At 63.2% G+C, this 17,150-nt stretch overlaps 2 protein-coding genes across 10 annotated transcripts in view; one reads left to right on the top strand and one right to left on the bottom strand.

Annotated features, from left to right (window-relative positions):
* CEP104 (centrosomal protein 104) overlaps nt 1–3,093 on the bottom strand; it is a 34,817-nt gene extending 31,724 nt beyond the window's left edge. For 4 of the 7 annotated variants that reach the window (XM_046000746.1, XM_046000781.1, XM_046000769.1 and 1 more), the window contains exon 1: nt 2,889–3,092. The gene's annotated coding sequence lies outside the window, so the exon portion shown is untranslated. Of the gene's footprint in view, nt 1–2,888 lie in introns of all 7 variants that reach the window. The other 3 variants (XM_046000757.1, XM_046000786.1, XM_046000772.1) reach the window with 3 other exon arrangements.
* Nucleotides 3,094–3,384: 291 nt separating this feature from the next.
* DFFB (DNA fragmentation factor subunit beta) lies at nt 3,385–16,641 on the top strand. 3 transcript variants are annotated; one of them, XR_006817801.1, is made up of 9 exons: nt 3,385–3,561; nt 3,834–3,951; nt 4,032–4,490; nt 8,845–9,033; nt 9,799–9,878; nt 10,058–10,228; nt 11,745–11,845; nt 15,026–15,204; nt 15,380–15,470. XR_006817801.1 is itself a non-coding variant. In XM_046000811.1 (8 exons), the coding sequence occupies exons 1-8, from the start codon at nt 3,439–3,441 to the stop codon at nt 15,612–15,614; spliced, it is 1,476 nt and encodes a 491-aa protein (XP_045856767.1). In that variant the 5' UTR covers nt 3,385–3,438; the 3' UTR covers nt 15,615–16,641. The 3 variants fall into 3 exon arrangements, 2 of the variants coding, with proteins under 2 accessions (XP_045856767.1, XP_045856780.1); XM_046000811.1 differs by lacking the exon at nt 15,026–15,204 and having other exon boundaries at nt 15,380–16,641; XM_046000824.1 differs by lacking the exons at nt 3,834–3,951; nt 15,026–15,204 and having other exon boundaries at nt 4,364–4,490; nt 15,380–16,641.
* The last annotated feature ends 509 nt before the right edge of the window (nt 16,642–17,150 follow it).

Genomic DNA, 17,150 nt, shown 5'->3' with positions numbered 1-17,150 from the left:
TTGAGAACAGCACCTCAGTGGCAGTTTCTGCCGCCACCGCTCCCGGGCCTGGCCAGTCTGTGGGGTCCGCGTCCCACCTCGGCAGCTGGTTCAGGGATGGGAACGTGAGAGGAGGACCCAAGCTAGACCAGTGTGGCTCTATGCCCTGGACTCTGCTGGGGCTGTAAGGAAAGAGAAGGCTTCTTCTTCTTCTTTTTTAAAGATTTTATTTGACAGACAGAGATCACAGTAGGCAGAGGCAGGCAGAGAGAGAGGGGGAAGCAGGCTCCCCGCTGAAAAGAGACCCCGATGCGGGACTTGATCTCAGGACCCTGGGTTCATGACCCGAGCTGAACGCAGAGGCTTTAGCCTACTGAGCCACCCAGGCGCCCCGAGAAGCCTTCTTCTTGCTGAGGCTGGAGCTGTAGAGTATTTCTGGGGGGCTGCTGGCGGCTACCAGTGGGGGGGTCTTGCCAGAGAGCAGGCTGACATGGGGAAACAGCTGCCTTGGGAACCCTGAGGTTTAGCCACATTTAAGGCCCAAATTACTTGTAAACTTCTGGTTCTTTTCCAGTTCCGGAGCCAGTCAAACTCCCCTTCAGCAAGCCGGTTTGAACTAGCTTTAAGTATCCACAACAAGAAGAGCCCTCACTGAGATAGAAAATAAAGAATTTTCCAGAAAGTTCTCTGGGATAGGCCATACCATCCATTGAAATCCTGAATAGGAGGGAACATACAAACATATCCTGCATGATTTTGCTTATTTTAATATCCCTGATGTCTGATCTAGAACTTTTCCTTTATTCAGAATGTCAAATGACCTACACCAATAAATGAATTATCGGCTGGTACCTTCCAACGCTTCTTCGAGCGCATGAGCAAAAGCATCCCTAAGAGAACAATTCGCCGTTATTAAAGATGGTAATTCCTGACACAAGCTGGAGGATGTCACAGTAGAGCAGAGGAAGACTAAGGTAAACTCCACTCAGAAAATACAGGAAAGCAAGCACCGAGACTGAACAGTGTGCCTGTACACAGGTGGGCTGCAGAGCCCCACCCGTGCTCCCAACAGAACGGGATTTGTCCTCCACACCCCGCAGCTCCTCCCAGAGGTGGGCTTTCAGCCCAGACTTGCCCTGCACCTGCTCCTCCCCCCCCCCCCCCGGTGCCCCCATCACGAGCCAAGTCTCCTCGGTCCTGCCTTCAGATGACTGACTGTGACAGAACCCACTGTTCTGCACCCCCGTCTTTTCTAGGGCATGACCACAACCGTGGCCAGGTCTCCCCACCCGGAGCCCTCCCCCCAGTTGTCCTGGGCCCTCCCCAAGCCCGACCGGGGTCAGCAGTATCTGTATGGTTACGCAGAGCTCTTGGTGTGCTCCTGCCCGGGGCTGAAGCGCCGACTACGTCCTAACCAACCTGCTCTCGGAATCCCGAAGGCCTGCCAGCCTGAACCAAAAAGCTCACTGCTGTCTCTGCTCTGAGTTTCTCAAACCCTTCAGTCATCTTTACCCGGGGGGCCCACTGCCTCCAGCCCACGTGAAATGAGTAGGCGTCTGCTAATATTCCAACTGAATGGGATGACTTATCCCGACATTCTAAAACCTGAAATACCATTCACGTCGCCCTCTCGCGTGTAGACACATTCTCTCACGCACACTCTGGCTTGCAGATGGCACTTACCGTGCGCCACGGACGGTCCTCAGCCCCAGACACCTACTAATACCTTCGTCACAACTCTGACGCAGGTCCGCTGTCTCGCGACCTTAGAGATGTGGGAACGCGTGGGAACGGGGGCACCGGAGGCCCTGCTGGAGGTTATACCGCTGGGAAGCCCCGCAGGCAGAGTGCCTTCCGCGGACTGGGTTCCAGTCTCTGATCTCCACCAAACCCTCAGTCTAAGGTTCTCAGACTCAAAACAGGACGTTTGAAGTCCAGACAGAGGTTGTGTCCTCGACACCACACTGCCTCAACAGTTCAAAACAGCACCCGCTTTAGGAGCGGGGAAGGAGGCATGCCTGGGCACCGCGAAGACAACGCCGCTGCCTCACTCCGAGTTGCCCGAAAGGACTCCTCTCCGGCCACCCTCTTCCAGGGCCCTGCCACCGGGGACCCTAGGGTCCCTTCTGGGCGAGCTTCGGCAGTGCTGGGTGCTGCTCGCGCTGTCAGACGGACACTGCCATCGGACTACAGGGATCAGCACTAACATTCAGGAAGCACCAGAGCTCTGTGGCTTACTGTGCCGTGAGCAAGCGGCCGCAGGCAGCTGTGCAGACGTCCTGGCTGCCCCGCTCGCCCCCCTCGCCCCCGCTCGCCCCCGCACCGACCGAGGAGCGCAGGGGTTCCCGGGCGCAGGTCCAGTCCCGCAGCAGGACGGGGGCACGCACGAATTGAACCCAAACACCCCGCACCGGGGCCACATTTTGCTATGAGACGAGGAGACAAACCTTGTTTCCGCTTTTCTCTTTACGGGGCCCTGACGGTGACACGAGTGAGCAACGTTCGGTCACGTCCTCTGGGAGCCCCGCTGAGACCGAACCCGCGGCAGGGGTGCGGGCGTGCGGGAGGCGCCGGACCCGCACGGGGCGGAGCCGCACTCTCACGCGGGTCGGCGGAACAGGGAGGTCGGGACGACCCGACGCTGAATCCGGCGGCCGCAGGAGGCCTCAGCGCTCCGGACCTCAGGCTGTGCAGGGCGGCGCCCGCCCCCGGCCGGGTTCCCCGCCCCGGACCGCGCCCACGCCGCCCGGTCCCGCGGCCTGGGCCCAGCCTCCGCCCCCGACCCCCCGGCCGCGCCCGCCCCGCCGGGCCCCGCACCCCGACCCCCCACCCCCGACCCCGACCCCCCGGCCGCGCCCGCCCCGCCGGGCCGCGCATCCCGGGCCCGCGCGTTGTCGGGGTTCGGGTACCTGTCAGGACCGAAGGCCCGCCCGGACCTCGGCGCCTGCACGGGCCCAGGGCCCTTCGCTGCCCCTCGACAGCGCCTTCCGGAGCTCAGAAGGCGCCTCCTCCGCCGTCCTGTACCCCCGAGCCGCAGCGGCGGTGGCCGCCGAGGAGCAGCCCCGGCCTCCTGCGCCCAGCGCCAGGGCCGCCGCCGCCGCTCTCATGACAACCAGGCCAGCCGGGCCCGGCCGCGCCTGCGCACAAGGCGGAGCCGCGCCTCCGTTTCCCTGGACCTTCTGGGTAATGGAGTCTCTGGAGGCGGCGCCTGTGCACAAGGCGAGGCCGCGCTTCCGTTTCCCCGGACCTTCTGGGAAATGGAGTCTCTGCAGGACGGCGCCTGCGCACAAAGCGAGGCCGCGCCTCCGCTTTCCCGGGCCTTCTGGGTAATGGAGTTTCCGGGACACTCCGCGCCCCCTGGGTCCCGGCAGCAGAGCCCCGAGGTCGCGGGACCCCCGCCGCTCGGCTGATCTCTGCGGCGTGCGCGCGGACCCGCCGGCGGGGTCGGAGGCCCCGAGGATGTCTGCGGTGTTCCGGAAGCCCAAGACGTTCAAGCTGCGGGCCCTGCACGGCCCCCAGAAGTTCGGGGTGGCGGGGAGCAGCTGCCAGGACGTGCTGCGGAAGGGCTGCCTCCGCCTGCAGGTGCCCGGCGCGGGGGGAACGCGGGAGCGGTGCCGCCCAGTGCGGGGGCCGTGGCCTGGGTGCGAGGACCCGGCGCGCGCTCGCGTGTCCCGCCCCTGAGCCCCGCTCCGCGGCGGTGCGTGGGGGCTCCCGGGGCCGCGCCTCCCGCTTCCGGCCGCGGGCACCTCGAGGACGGCGGCGGCTCTGCCCGGGGGTCTCGGCGCGCTCCCCGCGCGCGTCTGCTCGCCCGCCGCGCGCGCCGGCGCGGGCCTCAGTTTCCCCTTCTGCAACAGGAGGGGCCGAGCTGCGGGCCCCCGAGAGGCCTCCCGGCGCCGCTGTCCCCGCGGGTTCGCCCGTCGCTCCGGCCGGACCTGGAGCCGACCGCTACCGCGTCCGCCGCGGCCCCGAGTCCCCTGCCGTGGAGCCGCCGCGCGCCGTGGCCGCCGGGGAGGCGGGGGCGCCGAGCGCGTGCGGCCGACGCCGGGGGCGCGCCCTCCTGACGCGGTGTCCGCGGGCCGCGTGCAGGCGTCCGGCCTCGCTGTCGAAACAGCCTGGGGTTCGGGCCTCGCGCGCTCCTGTCCGGAGGGCGAGCGTGGCGAGTCCCGCACGGCGTCCCCGCCGCGACCCACGGCCCCGTGGCTTGCGCGTTGGAGCGACCCGCAGGGTGTCTTTCCGCACGCGGACACCCGGGACCGCGCTCCGCCTGGTCTCCGTCCGCCGGTGCCAAGCGCACGGCGTCGCGGCCGACCTTCGGGCCCGGGGGAGGACCGCGGACCGAACGGCCCCGGAGCCGCCACCGAAGCCTCCCGCCGCCCTCCCGCAGCTCCCGGTCGCCGGCTCCCGCCTGTGCCGGTACGAAGACGGCAGGGAGCTGAGCGCAGATGACTTCTGGAGCGTCCCCGACGGCTCGGAGCTGGTGCTTCTCACCGCGGGCCAGACCTGGCACGGCTGTAAGTGGCGCGGGTGCCGGAGCGTGGCCGGGAAGCCGGACGGGCCTTGCAGGTGCTGGGGGCGGGCCTGGACGCCGGCCTGCCCGGGGTCTTCCCGCACAGAACCCCGAAGGGGGGAGCCCCCACGTCACGGAGAGCTGCCGCTCGTCTTGTCCAGGAGCCCCGTTATCCAGTTGGGTGTTTTAGGCGACCTTTCTTCTTTTTGACGTTATTTAAATTTGATGCTCATTTGACTATCCCAGTAACTCCCGAGGGCAGAAGGGAGGGATTGGCCGGCTGGGGCCCGCGCGGGTTTGCGAGTGAGGCGGACCAGAGAGAGGGTCGGTATTCCCTGCCTCCCTGCGGCCCTGCAGCTCCGAGGGAAGGGGTGGTCGCTGGGGCTGTGCCCAGTGTCTTCTCTGTGTTGGTGCTTGCCGGTGTGCTCTCACGACCGGGCATTATCAGGCCAGTTGCTTCCCGAAGTGCCCCCTGCGAGGTGTCTGCATTTAAGCACCAGCTGGTCGCGTGCGCTCTCCTGGCGGGCTGACCGGCTCTAAGGCCAGGTGGCTTACATTGCACATGCTTCTGGTGCCCCAGGAAGGAAGTGGGAGCCCAGAGGATGGAGATCTCTGCCTTTTCAGCCTGAGGGCCAGCAGGACACCCTGGAGTAGTGTGCCTGGGGCTCTGCCCTGTGGCTGGGTCTCTGTGTCAGCAGTGCGGGGTGACTCGTCTAGTGTATGTCCGGGGTTGCAGGTGCTTTTTCTCTGTGGGGCCTTTTCCTTCTAGAGGAGGCAGCCAGAATGCAGTCACCGCGACGCCACCTGGGGTGGCCCCTTGCGGGAGGTGGGGAATGGGCAGGACGGGGTTGCGGTCCCGAGCCCCTTCCGCTCTTCCTTCTCTTTCCCATTTCGTGGTGGAGCTGAGCGTGGACCAGGCTGGGTGGCTCTCTTCCCCGCACCCGCCACCCGCCTGTCTCCCTCTGTCCCTCCCTCCATCTCTCTCTTCTTCCCTCTTTCTCTCTCTCTGTCTCCCCCTCCTTTCTGTCGGTCTTTCTCTGGCACTTTATCCCCCTCTCTCCACGGAGACCACTAGCCCCTTGGTAAACGTCTTAAAAAAAAAAAAGAAGTTTAAATTGTTTATTTTGGAATAGTGATAGATTTATAGGAAGTTACAAAGATCGGGTCCCCTGAAGGGTGCACTTGACACAGTCAAACCAGGAGGCAGACCTTGGTCCGGGGTGTGTGTTCTGTGTTGTTTTATGCTTGTGTGGGCTTGTGCGTTCGGCACTGCAGTCAAGGTTCAGAAGCATCCCATCCCCCCCGCCTCGCGCAAAGTTCTCCTGCTCGCTGCCCCTTTGTAACCATGCCTACCCCCCCACCCTGCCGTCCCTCATCCTTGGCAAACACTGACGTGTTCTTGTCCCTGTAACATTGTCATTTCGAGAACATGACGGAAATGGAATCACACTGTGTATGATCTTTTGAGACGGGCTTTTCTCACTTGGCAGTATGCCCCTGAGAGCGTCTACGTGCCGTGAGTTCCGGTGGACTGTTCCCTTTTATCACCGCGTGGTGCTCCGTGACGTGGCTGGGCCCCGGTTTGTTTACCCGTTTGCTTGCTGAGAGACGTTTTGCTTTCCAGTTTTGGGCTATTACGTATGAAACCTGCATGGCCAGTCACGTACAGGTTTTTGTGTGGATGCCCATTTGCATTCCTTCGGAATAGAGGTCAGGAGTACAGGGCTGGGTCATAGCGTAAGTGTGTGTTTCATTTTTCAAGACGAGGGTGTCCACTCTCGTCACTTCTCTGGAGGTTTTACATACCCAAAACCCAACTAGGAACGAGTACCCTAAACATGAAATTAAGTGAACAATTATACCCACACTAGAATCGAAAAGTGTAAAATACTGAGGAATAGACGTAACAAGAGAAGGGCAACACTATGTTCCGAAGCGTAAAAAACATCGTTCCCAGAAAAGAAGGATTGAAACCCACAGGACAGTACGCCGTGTTTCTGGGTCAGAAGTTTGACCCTTTACGACGTCCACACTCCCCAGATCGATCCGCAGGTCATCCCGGTCCCTACTGCAGCTCCAGCTCGGTCCTTTGCAGAAATCAACGAGCTGATTCTAGTCCGCGATTCGTGTGTAATTTCAAGGACCCCGCGCAGCCAGAGCGATCTTGGAAAAGAACACGGGAAGAGCCTCACACGCCCTAATTTCAAGACTTACAACAAAACAGCGGTAGTCGACACACGGGACTGAAAGATGGTCTGGAAATGAACCGACGAGTCTGTGATCAGCTGAAGGTGCCAGGGGCGCCAGGACCGTCCGCTGGGGCATGAAGCCCCCTTTACCAGATGTCGCCGGGACAGTGGGACACCCACATGCCGAGGAATGGGCCGGACGCCCGCCCAGCACCGGACACAAAAATCAACTCAAAATGGGTGAGTGACCTCGGTGCAAGAGCCAGAAATCTAAAACCGTCAGAAGAAAACAGGGCAGTCACTGTTCATGACCTTGAACTTGACTAAGGGTTCTTACATGTGACACCAGACACGGAACAACTAGAGGAAAAAAATAGATACATTGGACTTCAGAATACAAGGCTTTGGGCCACCGTGAAGAAGGTGAAAAGATCACCCGCAGGATGGGAGAGACGAGCAAATCGTGTACCTGGTAAGGGACTTGTACCAGAGTAAGTGATGCCTTCCAGCCCACCAGAGAAGGGCAACCCAGTTTAAAAACGGGCAGAGGTTGTGAATAGACGTTTCTCCAGGGAAGATATTCCGATGGCAAACAGGCACATGGAAAGATGCTCCATCGTGTTCACCCCCCCGGGAAATGCAAACCGCACCCGGGGCGGCACCCCACACCCCGCGGGGCTGTTCACAGGCTGCTGAGCACCTGGAGGCACCAGGACGCTTGCCCGTTACTGGAGGGTGTGAGGCGGCGCCGCCGCCCTGGGGGACGGGCTGGTGGTCCCCCGATGGTCCAGCAGAGTCAGCTGTGACCCCCGGCCCTGCTCCTAGCGGGCACCCCAGAGGCCCGAAAGCGCAAGTCCGTGGGAAAACTGGTGCGCGGTTGTTTACAGAAGCTTTACTCATCGTGGCCAGAAGGCGGAGCCCCAGATAGCGCCCCCGAGAGACACCTGGGGGGAGTGTGGTGCGTTCCCCCGTGGCGTAGGTAACCTTTGCCCTTTTGCGAGGACCAGGAGACAGGGGGTTGTGCCTTTCACCCGGTGGATTGTGAGGGGCGGGGACCCGTCTCAGTGATGTGGTTTTGTTCAAACAGAGGAACGGACTGTTGCAGGGCGGCGGCCCCCGGCCCGTGTCCCGCTTGGGGCGGTGTGGCTGTCTCCCCGACGGGTGTGCAGAGCTGTCTCCGCGTGGGCAACGTTGCGCTCCTGTGGGACGTGCGGTTGCCTCCTTCCCTGAGCTCGTCGGCCGTCCGGCTGTCCTCTCTGGGGAAGTGTCTCTGTCCATTTGTCTTTTGTCCATCTTCTCATTGGAGTTTGCCAGTGTTGCGTTTTGGGCTTTTCTCACCGTGTGTTCTGGATGCACCCGGGGAGGCGTGTGGCTCGCGGGCGTTTCCCGCTGCTCTGTCGCTTGTCTTTGCGGCCCGGAGCAGGCTCGTTCACGGAGCGCAGGTTTTCGGTTTTGATGAAGCCCACGGTGTCCACGCTTTCCTCTTATGCTCGTGCTCGCCATGAAGTCCGGAAACTTCTCCCCAAGCCCTCTCCTGGGAGCGTTTTGCAGTTTTTCTGCAGCAGAGGCTGTGGTCGGGGATTTTTCTTTAGCCCATCAAGGGTGGAAGATACCGTGGATTGTCGCGCACTGAACAGCCTCTCGTCCCTGGAACGACCCTGCTGGGCCGCGGGCGTCCTCGTTCCATGTGCGCCGCCGTCTCTGCTGGCTGAGGGTCTCCGAGGCTCTCCGTAGACTGCTGCCCCAGGCGCTCAGTGCTTGCTCTGCAGAGAGCAGGGGTGTGAGCAGGGGTGTGAGGAAGAGTGAGAGCTGGGGTGAGAGCAAGGGTGTGTGGGAGGCTCCCGGGGACAGCACCGTGGCGGGGAGACCCAGAGGGAGGTCTAGAAGGAAGCCTGAGGATTGGGAGGTTTTGTGTGGGGAGATAAGGGCAGCCACTCGCTTGGTGTGGTTCCTGCCAGATCCGACCCTGCACCACCTGCGGGGCGGGTGCACAGGCCCAGGCGCGGGCAGCGGCTCTCCAGTGTCTGGGCAAGGACTGGGGCCCAGGGCATCTCTGAGGCTGGGCAGTCCCTGCAGCGAGGTGGGGCTGGACGGCCGGCAGCTCCGTGTCTCCCCACCGCCGCACTCAAGGACTGCCGACTTTTCTGTCGGTCCCCCTTCTGCTGGCAGATGTGAGTGACATCCGTCGCTTCCTCAGCGCCTTCCACAAGCCGCACGAGGGGCTGATCCAGGCCGCCCGGCAGCTGCTGTCCGACGAGCAGGCCCCGCTGCGGCAGAAGCTGCTTGCCGACCTCCTGCACACCGTCAGCGAGAACATCGCGGCCGAGACCAGGGCCGAGGACCCGTCGTGGTTCGAAGGTAGCCGGGGGGCCGGGGGGCGGGTGGGCTCAGAGCCCCGCGTAGGGGGGACTGGATCCCCGCTGCAGTTCCCAGGCCGGGGCCTTGCCTGGCTCCCCTCTCTCACAGCCCTGGGGCTGGCCTTCCTATTTCGGAACTCTGGGGACGTGTGCGCAACATGAAATTTTCCGTGTTAACCCGTGTGAGTGTGTAGTTTCAGGGGGTCGGGCATGTTCACCTTGGCGAGCAGCCATCACCACCGTCCGTCTCCAGAATGTTCTCAGGTTCCTCTGCTGTTAGACACCGTCCCCCACGTCTGCCCTGGCTCCCGTGCTTGCCCGCTCTGTCTCTGATCTGACCCGCCTTGGGCCTCACTCACGATCACACAGTGCGTGTCCTCAGCCTGGCTGGTCTCACTCCGTGCTGGCCATCCACGCGTGCTGTCCCCACGTGTCCCAGGCTCCTTCCTTCTTCAGGCCGGCTCACATTCTACTGCGGGCCTGGACCCCATTTGCTGGTCTGTCACTGGCCTGTGAGCGGGTTGGAGCAGCACCAGGAATCTCCAGCCCCGTGCACAAGGGGCTGCGGGGCAGGAGCAGCAGCCCGCAGTGGTGTCCAGATGCCCGTGCGGGGGGCCGGGCATCTCCCTCCCCAGGCAAAGAGAACTGGAGCCTGAAAGCAGGACACTGCACGTTTCTCAGACGAGGCCGGCGCTGCGCACGGGCTTCCCCAGGAGGGCAGGGCGGCGGATCCCAGAGCGGTTTGGTCTCCTCTCGACCCTGGCAGGTTTGGAGTCTCGATTCAGGACTAAGTCTGGGTACCTGAGATACAGCTGTGAGAGCCGGATCCGGAGCTACCTGAGAGAGGTGGGGTGCAGGGGCCGTGGGGCGTGCAGGGGTACAGGGGTGCGGGCACGTGGGGTGCGCGGTGTGGGGGCACGGGGCGTGCAGGTGTGTGGGGGGCACGGGGCGGCGGCGAAGTCCCCCGACTGTGGGCTTTGGGGTGTCCTGTGCCAGCACCCAGCAGGGTCCTCGGTTTCTTCCAGGTGAGCTCTTACGCCTCCGTGGTCAGCGTGGAGGCCCAGGAGGAGTACTCCCGCATCGTGGCGGTCATGGGCCGGGAGCTCAGGGCGGCGCAGTACCACGGCACCTACTTCGACAGAGGCGCCAAGGCCGGCCGCCGGCTCTGCACGCCGGAGGGCTGGTTCTGCTGCCAGGTGCGCCGAGGGTCCTGGGGCCGCCCCAGCGGCGGCTGCACCAGTGCCCCCGTGGCTTCCCTCCGGGCATCTCAGCCCGTGCTCTCCAGCCGCAGTGGCATCGGAACCCCTTCCCTGCCTGACGGCCGTTGCAACACACCCCACTTCCTGGCCCGCTGCTGGTCCAGCAGCCCTCCGACGGCCTCCCCGGCCCTGCTGCTGCTCTGGGCCCTCCTTCGAGAACCACCGATGGGGCGGGGAGTGGAGAAATTGCAGAGGCACCACTTTCCAGTCAGGGCTACTGAGCAGGGTCATGAGTCTGGGGCTTGGAGCTGGGGGCCTCTGCAGGGACGGGCAGGGGACTCCTGGCCTCCGGGGCTCCTGTGAGTACCTGGGCCCCTTTGCATTTCCAGCACAATCTCCTCCCCCTGCTGGTGGCTGGAGGGTACACAGCCGGGCCTGGAGGCAGACGCGGCCTCCCTCCCCCAGACGGGCTCCCTGTGCTTCTGCCTGGGCAGTTCCTTGTGCAGGTGACGGGCCCGACGAGCGGAACACTGCTGGTTCCAGCCGCCTGCATGTGGGGCTCCCAATGACCTCGGGTTCTCTCCAGAGCCGCCCCTGAGCCCAGGTGCTCCCTGGGGGAGGGGCAGAGACGAAAGGCTTCACCCTGACCTCATCGGGAGGCCCGAGGCCCGGAGTCTGTACGCGAGCGAGGACAGTGGGTTTGGAGCTGGGAGCTGTGCAGGCCCTTGTGGGACGGGCCAGTCCTGGGTGGGGCAAGCTGGGGGCTTCAGGGAGGAGGTGATGTTTTGAAGCCCGGTTGAACGAGTCAGTGGGAGAGGACAAGTGACCCTGTGAGGGAACGAGGGTGGGGAAGTGGGGGCCGTGGGCTCTGTTGGGGAGCTGCAAGCCTTGGGGTGACGATCCCGCGACGGTGGATGGCGCGGGAGCCGCGGCATGTGGCGTGCGCTCAGCCGACCCCTGTGGAGGAGTGAGTGAAGGTGGGGCATGGCCAGGAGCGCCGACCGCCACAGGAACACCGAAGCCGGGCAGTCCAGACTTCGACGTCTGGCATTCCTCGGTGGCAGGAGCTTGTCAATGTGACAATAGCTTGTTCCCTTGGCCAATGCGGAGTGTCATACTAGGGGTCACGAGGGAGAAGTGGGGACCATTCCAAAGACAGTGCTTTTTAAATTTATTTGTTTAGCTAGTTGACAGACAAGGAAAGAGAGCACAAGCCGGGGTGGGGGGGCAGCAGGCAGAGGGAGAAGGAGAAGCAGGCTCCCTGCTGAGCAGAGCCCCCGATGTGGGACTCGATCCCAGGACCCTGACATCATGACCTGCGCCGAAGGCAGATGCTTAACAACCAAACCACCCAGGCACCCCTGAAGACGGAATTCCTAGTGGCCCTAGACAGCAGGCCGTCTACCAGGACTGAATCCCCTCCTGGGTGGGCCTTTTCAGCCCCTCCAGCTTGACGGGAGACCAGTGGCTGAGCGCTGAGCTCACTCCATGCACGTGTTCTCTTGCGACCTAGGGCCCTTTTGACGTGGACGCCTGTGCATCCAAACACTCCATCAATCCCTACGGTAACAGGGAGAGCCGTGTCCTCTTCAGCACGTGGAACCTGGACCACATGTGAGTATGGCTTTCGGAGAGGTCAGGACTGTTGTTGAGAACTCAACAACTCAGCTCCTGGGTTATGGGCCTAGCCGTGTCCTGGGTGTGCCAAGCCGTGTCCTGGGTGTGCCAGGTGGGCGGGGTGCCGGCTGCACGCTCCTGACCTGCGGGGATCAGTGTCCTTCCCGTGAGGGGCTCTCACGGGCTGGTCCAGATCCGCATCCACGCCCATGGGACCTGGCTCATGTCCCCTCTGTCTCCTCCAGCTCCCATCTGTGGGGCCCAGGAGGCGCTGTCCTGGCATTGCATTCGGTGGCCGTGGGAGGGGGTCTCTCTACCTCCACCAGGATACGCCCGGAGTGGGGGCTCCGACGCAGCGGGGGCTCCGACGCAGCGTGCAGGGCGTCCCTGTTTCCACCCAGAGAGTGAAGGCCACTGGTTGTTCTATGCGTACAAGCTCATTCTAAGAAAAGGGCAGGAATAGAATTGTGTTATCTTAGGGGAGACGCTTCCCGGAATGTGATGACGGCCTTGTCCTCCTTGTTGAAGACAGGTGTTCCTGTGCCCTTCAAGGGGATGCCCCCCCTTTACTGAGTACACAAGGGACGTTGGGGGGACAGTGGAGGCTGCCTTCCTGCCCCTTCTGGATCCACCCCGTTCCACCCCCAGGAACTGCTCCTCTGACCTTTGTCTGTGCCTTTCTGACAGCTGTTGCTGCGGCGGGTCCCTAGAGGTCTGAGTTTGAGAAGGGACGAGCGCGGTCCCAGGTGGTGACGCCGAACCGCGCCTCCGCAGCCTCTCTGACCCTTACGGGATGCGCCTGTCGCTCGGGAGTGGGTGTCTTCCCAGTGTGGAGTGGTGCACGCGGAGAGTGGGAGGAGGCATGAGCCTGTGTTCCTGGGCTGGCAGGCGTGTCTGGTCTGAGTTTCCACGTTACTACACAGCCTGGGGAGAGCACTCGCGCGGGGCAGGCCTGCGTGGTCTCCGGTTCCAGGCCGCGGAGGGGCGGGCCGTGGGCGGGCGGTGCAGCAGCTCTGGGGACTGGTCAGGAAGGCGGATTCTCGGGCCCCACAGGCTAAGGGCTCCGGGGAGGGGGGTGCACATCGGGGGGAGAAGGGCTGTCCTGGTGCCTGAACCGCAGGGTGAGCACCCCTCTAGGGAGGGTGCAGGGTCTCACCCTTTCTGACGGGCACCGAGCGCCTGAAGATGACATGTGGCTCTCCAGCTCGTTGGCTGCTACTTTCTGTGACCCGCTGCGGTGTGGGGACATGGGTGGAGGGCTCGGTCCCGGGTTTAAGGGGTGGGACAGGCCAGCTTAGAGCAGAGGGCAGGCGAGGCGGCAGAGGGGGAGCACCGTTCCCCAGAACCGCCGCTTTGAGCTTGTTTTCTCAGTGAACACGGCTCTCGCGCCTTCCAGCAGGCCGGGTGGCTTCCCTGCGCGGCTTCCCTGCACGTCGGACCTCGGGGCTCCTTTCTGATTTCCAACGCCTGGTGTCCGTGCGGGTCCATGGGCGGCCCGTGCTCTCCCGCCCGGGAAGACGGCCCTGTAGCCTGGACTGTCGCCTGCTTCTCCGGGGCGTCAGGGGTCCCCCCGTCAGGCCTGGAAGGTGGGACAGCGCGGTCTCGGGGCGTCGGCTGCTCTCTACTTCTTTGGTGGCCGCGATCCAGCATCTTGTCCTTGACTGCGGAGCGTGTATGGGCACAGGCCTTTCCCTCTGTCCTGACTGGGACTCGCTTTCCTTGTTCTGACACCCCCCAAAGGGGGTCTTTGCCCTCCGTGGGGAGGGGGTGGCGGGAGCTCTGCACCTGGGGCTTTCCTGGACTCTACCCTGTGGGCCCCTTCCCTTGGCTGATTTTCACTTGCGTCCTCGCGTGAGCATAACCTCGGCCGGGAGGTGGAGCCTGTCGCGCACTCTCAAGCCGGTGGGTGGTCTCGGGGAGCCCCGAGCCTTACAGTTGGCGTCGGCAGAGGCGGTGGTCTCGGGGAGCCTCCCGAGTTGTCAACGGTCTGTTTCAGAGGCTGTGGCCGGGTCTTTCTCGGGGGTCCTTGACCACCGCCCTGTGCTCCTTGTGATGTCGGTGTGTCTGGGTTCCGAGTTCCGCCTCAGCGGGGTTGTTTTCTGTAGCTGTTTTGTGTGCGCTGGCCTGTCCTGTCCCCATGGAGTGGTTTTGCCTTTGTTTCTGCTGGATGCCTGGGGCTTTCAGTGGCTCCAAAACCACGGAGTATTGACTTCTTGCTTGGCTCCCACACGAGTGGCGGCGTGAGGTCGGACTGCGTGTCTCTGAACGGTGAGCCGAGGGGCCTGGCTTTCTGGGTGACTGTGGAAATGCTCATGCTGTTGGTTCCCGCATCCTGTCTCCCCGGCCTGCCCCTTGTGTGCCCCCCGACCGTTCCTGTAGGGGCTCGGCCGCATGGCTCCAGCAGACGCCTGACACGCCCCTGCTCACCAGGGCCTGTTCCCTGGGCGCTGCCGTCCCCAGGGGGACCTGAGCTGGCTCCCTGGGGAGAAAGCCCAGCCCCGAGTCGGCCCTCCAGCCGGCCCGGCCACACCCACCCCCAAAAGCCCCCATGGTGGGGCTGGGGATGCCACAGTAGGTACTGATGGGGTGGCTTTTTCTCCTTCCCCAGAGCCCGGGGCTCCCCACCACTTCCCTTCCTGCACGCACCGCTGCAGTGGGGTCTCAGTCCCACCTCCCGGCTCTCCCCTCGGGCCCCTCTTTGGACCGCGGCCCTGGTTCACTGCAGGGTGGTGGCTTGCCGTGCGGGTCGAGTGTGGGCGTCTCTGTTTCTGGCAGCGGGGCCCCTCTTTCTTGTGATCTCGAGTAGCCACTTCTTTTCCCTTGTTCGGCGTTTCTCTGTGCTGCGGGACACGGGTCCGTGCGGTTGGTCCGCCAGCGCCCCCCTCATCAGCCCGCAGGCGTCCGTCCTTGCGCGTGCACGGGCCTCGAGTGGCTTGTTTGTAGGTGAAACAGGTTTCCGCCAAGCAGCATGAACACACACAAGCATGAGGTTGGGGCTGGAAAGACACATCAGCCCTTCTCACGACGCTCTCCAGGGAGGACGAGGGGGAAGGCTTTATTTCTGGGGTTCTGCTGGGCAGGTGCTCGCTCCGGCAGCACCACGAGGACGGGCGTTGGTGGGGCCTGAGGCCACTGGGATCCACCCCTCCCCTTCATCCTTCCCGGGGACTTAAACAGGTCGTGGCCCCAGCCGTCCTGCGGGAGACAAGCCAGGCTGCTGGTTCCAGGCTGGGCCAGCGGGCGTGGCCGTGTGCGGTGGTGCCCAGTGGACCGTCCCCCGCTCTCCTTCCGCTGACAGTGAGATGAGGTGTCCCTGCTGTGCTGCTCCTCCGGGGTGTTTCCAAGTGTGGCTCCTTGTGAATTCTGAACCGTCGCACTGTCTTTCCTGTAAGCCCCCCACGCTGGTTCCCGGCTCGGCCGCGGTGGCCGAGGAGAAGCCAGGTGGAATGTCTCTGTGCTGTTGTGGCAGATGTCCCGGCAGGGGCCGCGGATGGGGCCGCGCCTGGTGACCGGCTCTCACTTGCTTTGCAGAATAGAGAAGAAGCGCACGGTCGTCCCCACGCTGGCGGAAGCCGTGACAGCACGAGGCGGCAGGGAGGTGGCCTGGGAGTACTTCTACGACCTGCTCTTCACCTCGGAGAACCTGAAGCTGGTCCACATCGCCTGCCATAAGAAAACCACGCACAAGCTCCGCTGTGACCCGCGCAGGCTCTACAGACCGCGGACCAAGCCGAAGAGGCGGCGGCCGGCCCACAAGGGCCAGTGACGGGCGTGACGGGCGGCCGCGCCTCCTCCCCGGGTGCGATGCCCGCGGTTTGTGTTCTTGTCGCTGCGATGGCTCCTGGAGACTTCGGAGGTCCCCGCCACGTCTCTGAAGCGGGTTTTGCACCGCTGAGCTCCAGCGCCAGAGGACCTGTTGCTGCACAGCCGGGACACTTGTGGGTGGGCAGGGACGAGGCACCGTCCTCCGCTCAGGGGCCCCGCCCGCCCCGATGGCTCTGCTGCTGTGCGCACACAGGGTGGCCGCCCCGCTGGCCCGGAGTCAGGCCAGACGTGGCCGCGCTGGCCTGAGGGACAAGTGGTCTGTGTCCGCGCTCGGCTGGGTCAGTGCTCCCGCGACACATGCAGAGCTCTGCCCTCTCGGCTTTTCTGATTGCTCCCAAGGGTTGCAGCCCATTTGGGGGAAAACGTTTATATTCAGTAAAGCACGTGCAAGGACCGTCATTTCTGGTGGCAGAGAGTGGGGACCCCCCGGCGTGTGTCCGTAAGGTAAGGGCTGACTGGTCTTGTGCCGGAGCACAGGACATCGCTGTTCTTGTCCGTCAGAAATGGTCAGGCGTCTTCCCCGTCGACACTCTGGTGTGTTTCTGTGCGGAGACGAGGGGCCGTGTGGCAGGGCACAAGGCGCTCAGTGGCTTCCCCACGTGGACTGTGACCTGGTCTTGTAACCGCCTGTGTGTCACTGCGTGTCACTGCACACGGGCATCTGCGAGGAAACGTGCCTTCTGGACAGTAACCCTGGGACGCGGACCGGGTGCTCTGGGTTAGAAAGGGCTAATTTTCTAAATCGTGTGTTTTGTAAAACCTCACGTTTTTGAAATAATCACTTACTTCATAATTTTATAAAATTGACTTCTTAAAGTCGTGCAGATTATAATGCTTGAATTTTTACTTTTGTATAATCGTAAAAACCAACAAAGATTTTTCAGAAGTAGACCTGTCGGGAGTTGGCCCTCTCTGGGAACGATAAAAATAAGGATGAAAATAAAGGGTCAGTGATTTTGAAAAAACGACACACATCATTCCATTTTCTTCACTGAAACAGGCGTCAGGACGAGCCAGCCCTGCGCGGGCACCCGAGCACGTGCTGTTCAGCGGCCGCTCTAGGAGCTGGGCATGTACGGTCCCCACTGTGGGGTTCAGGGGGAGATGACCCACTGTGGGTGTGTGACCGCAGTGACATCGGGGCGCCGGGTCCCTGGTGCTGGCAGGGCCTCCACTCGCCGCAGGCTCTCGGTGGGCCAGGCTGCCGAGGAAGGAGCTCCAGACCACGGTCCTGCAGGCAGCCGGGATGGGCAGAGTGCGGGGTCGGGTCTGAGGGAGCCCAGTGGGGGTGCGAACCAGGCAGGGGCTGATGAGGTGAGACCGGGGGCAGTGGGGGGCGTTTTGGTCCCAGAGGGGCACTCCCAGCCTGTGTGACTGACCCTGTAGGGCCCGGGTGAGCTTCCCGGGTGCCTGGAGGACAAAGCCTCGTCCGCGCTGCCCCGAGAGCCACCACAGGCGGCTGTTCCTCTGGCATTTT

Source organism: Meles meles, chromosome 1 (assembly GCF_922984935.1).
Source record: "Meles meles chromosome 1, mMelMel3.1 paternal haplotype, whole genome shotgun sequence".
NCBI classification, from domain to species: domain Eukaryota; kingdom Metazoa; phylum Chordata; class Mammalia; order Carnivora; family Mustelidae; genus Meles; species Meles meles.
Note: the sequence above shows the minus strand (reverse complement) of the source record. Positions and strands in the feature narration are given on the sequence as shown.

Excerpts from the sequence above, each read along its gene's own strand:
- DFFB (XM_046000811.1), top strand. The coding sequence starts at position 3,439 with ATGTCTGCGGTGTTCCGGAAGCCCAAGACGTTCAAGCTGCGGGCCCTG. Across the intron at positions 3,952-4,031 it reads GTCCGCCGCGGCCCCGAGTC|CCCTCCTGACGCGGTGTCCG; the intron begins CCCTGCCGTGGA and ends GCCGGGGGCGCG. Across the intron at positions 9,879-10,057 it reads TCCGGAGCTACCTGAGAGAG|GTGAGCTCTTACGCCTCCGT; the intron begins GTGGGGTGCAGG and ends GGTTTCTTCCAG.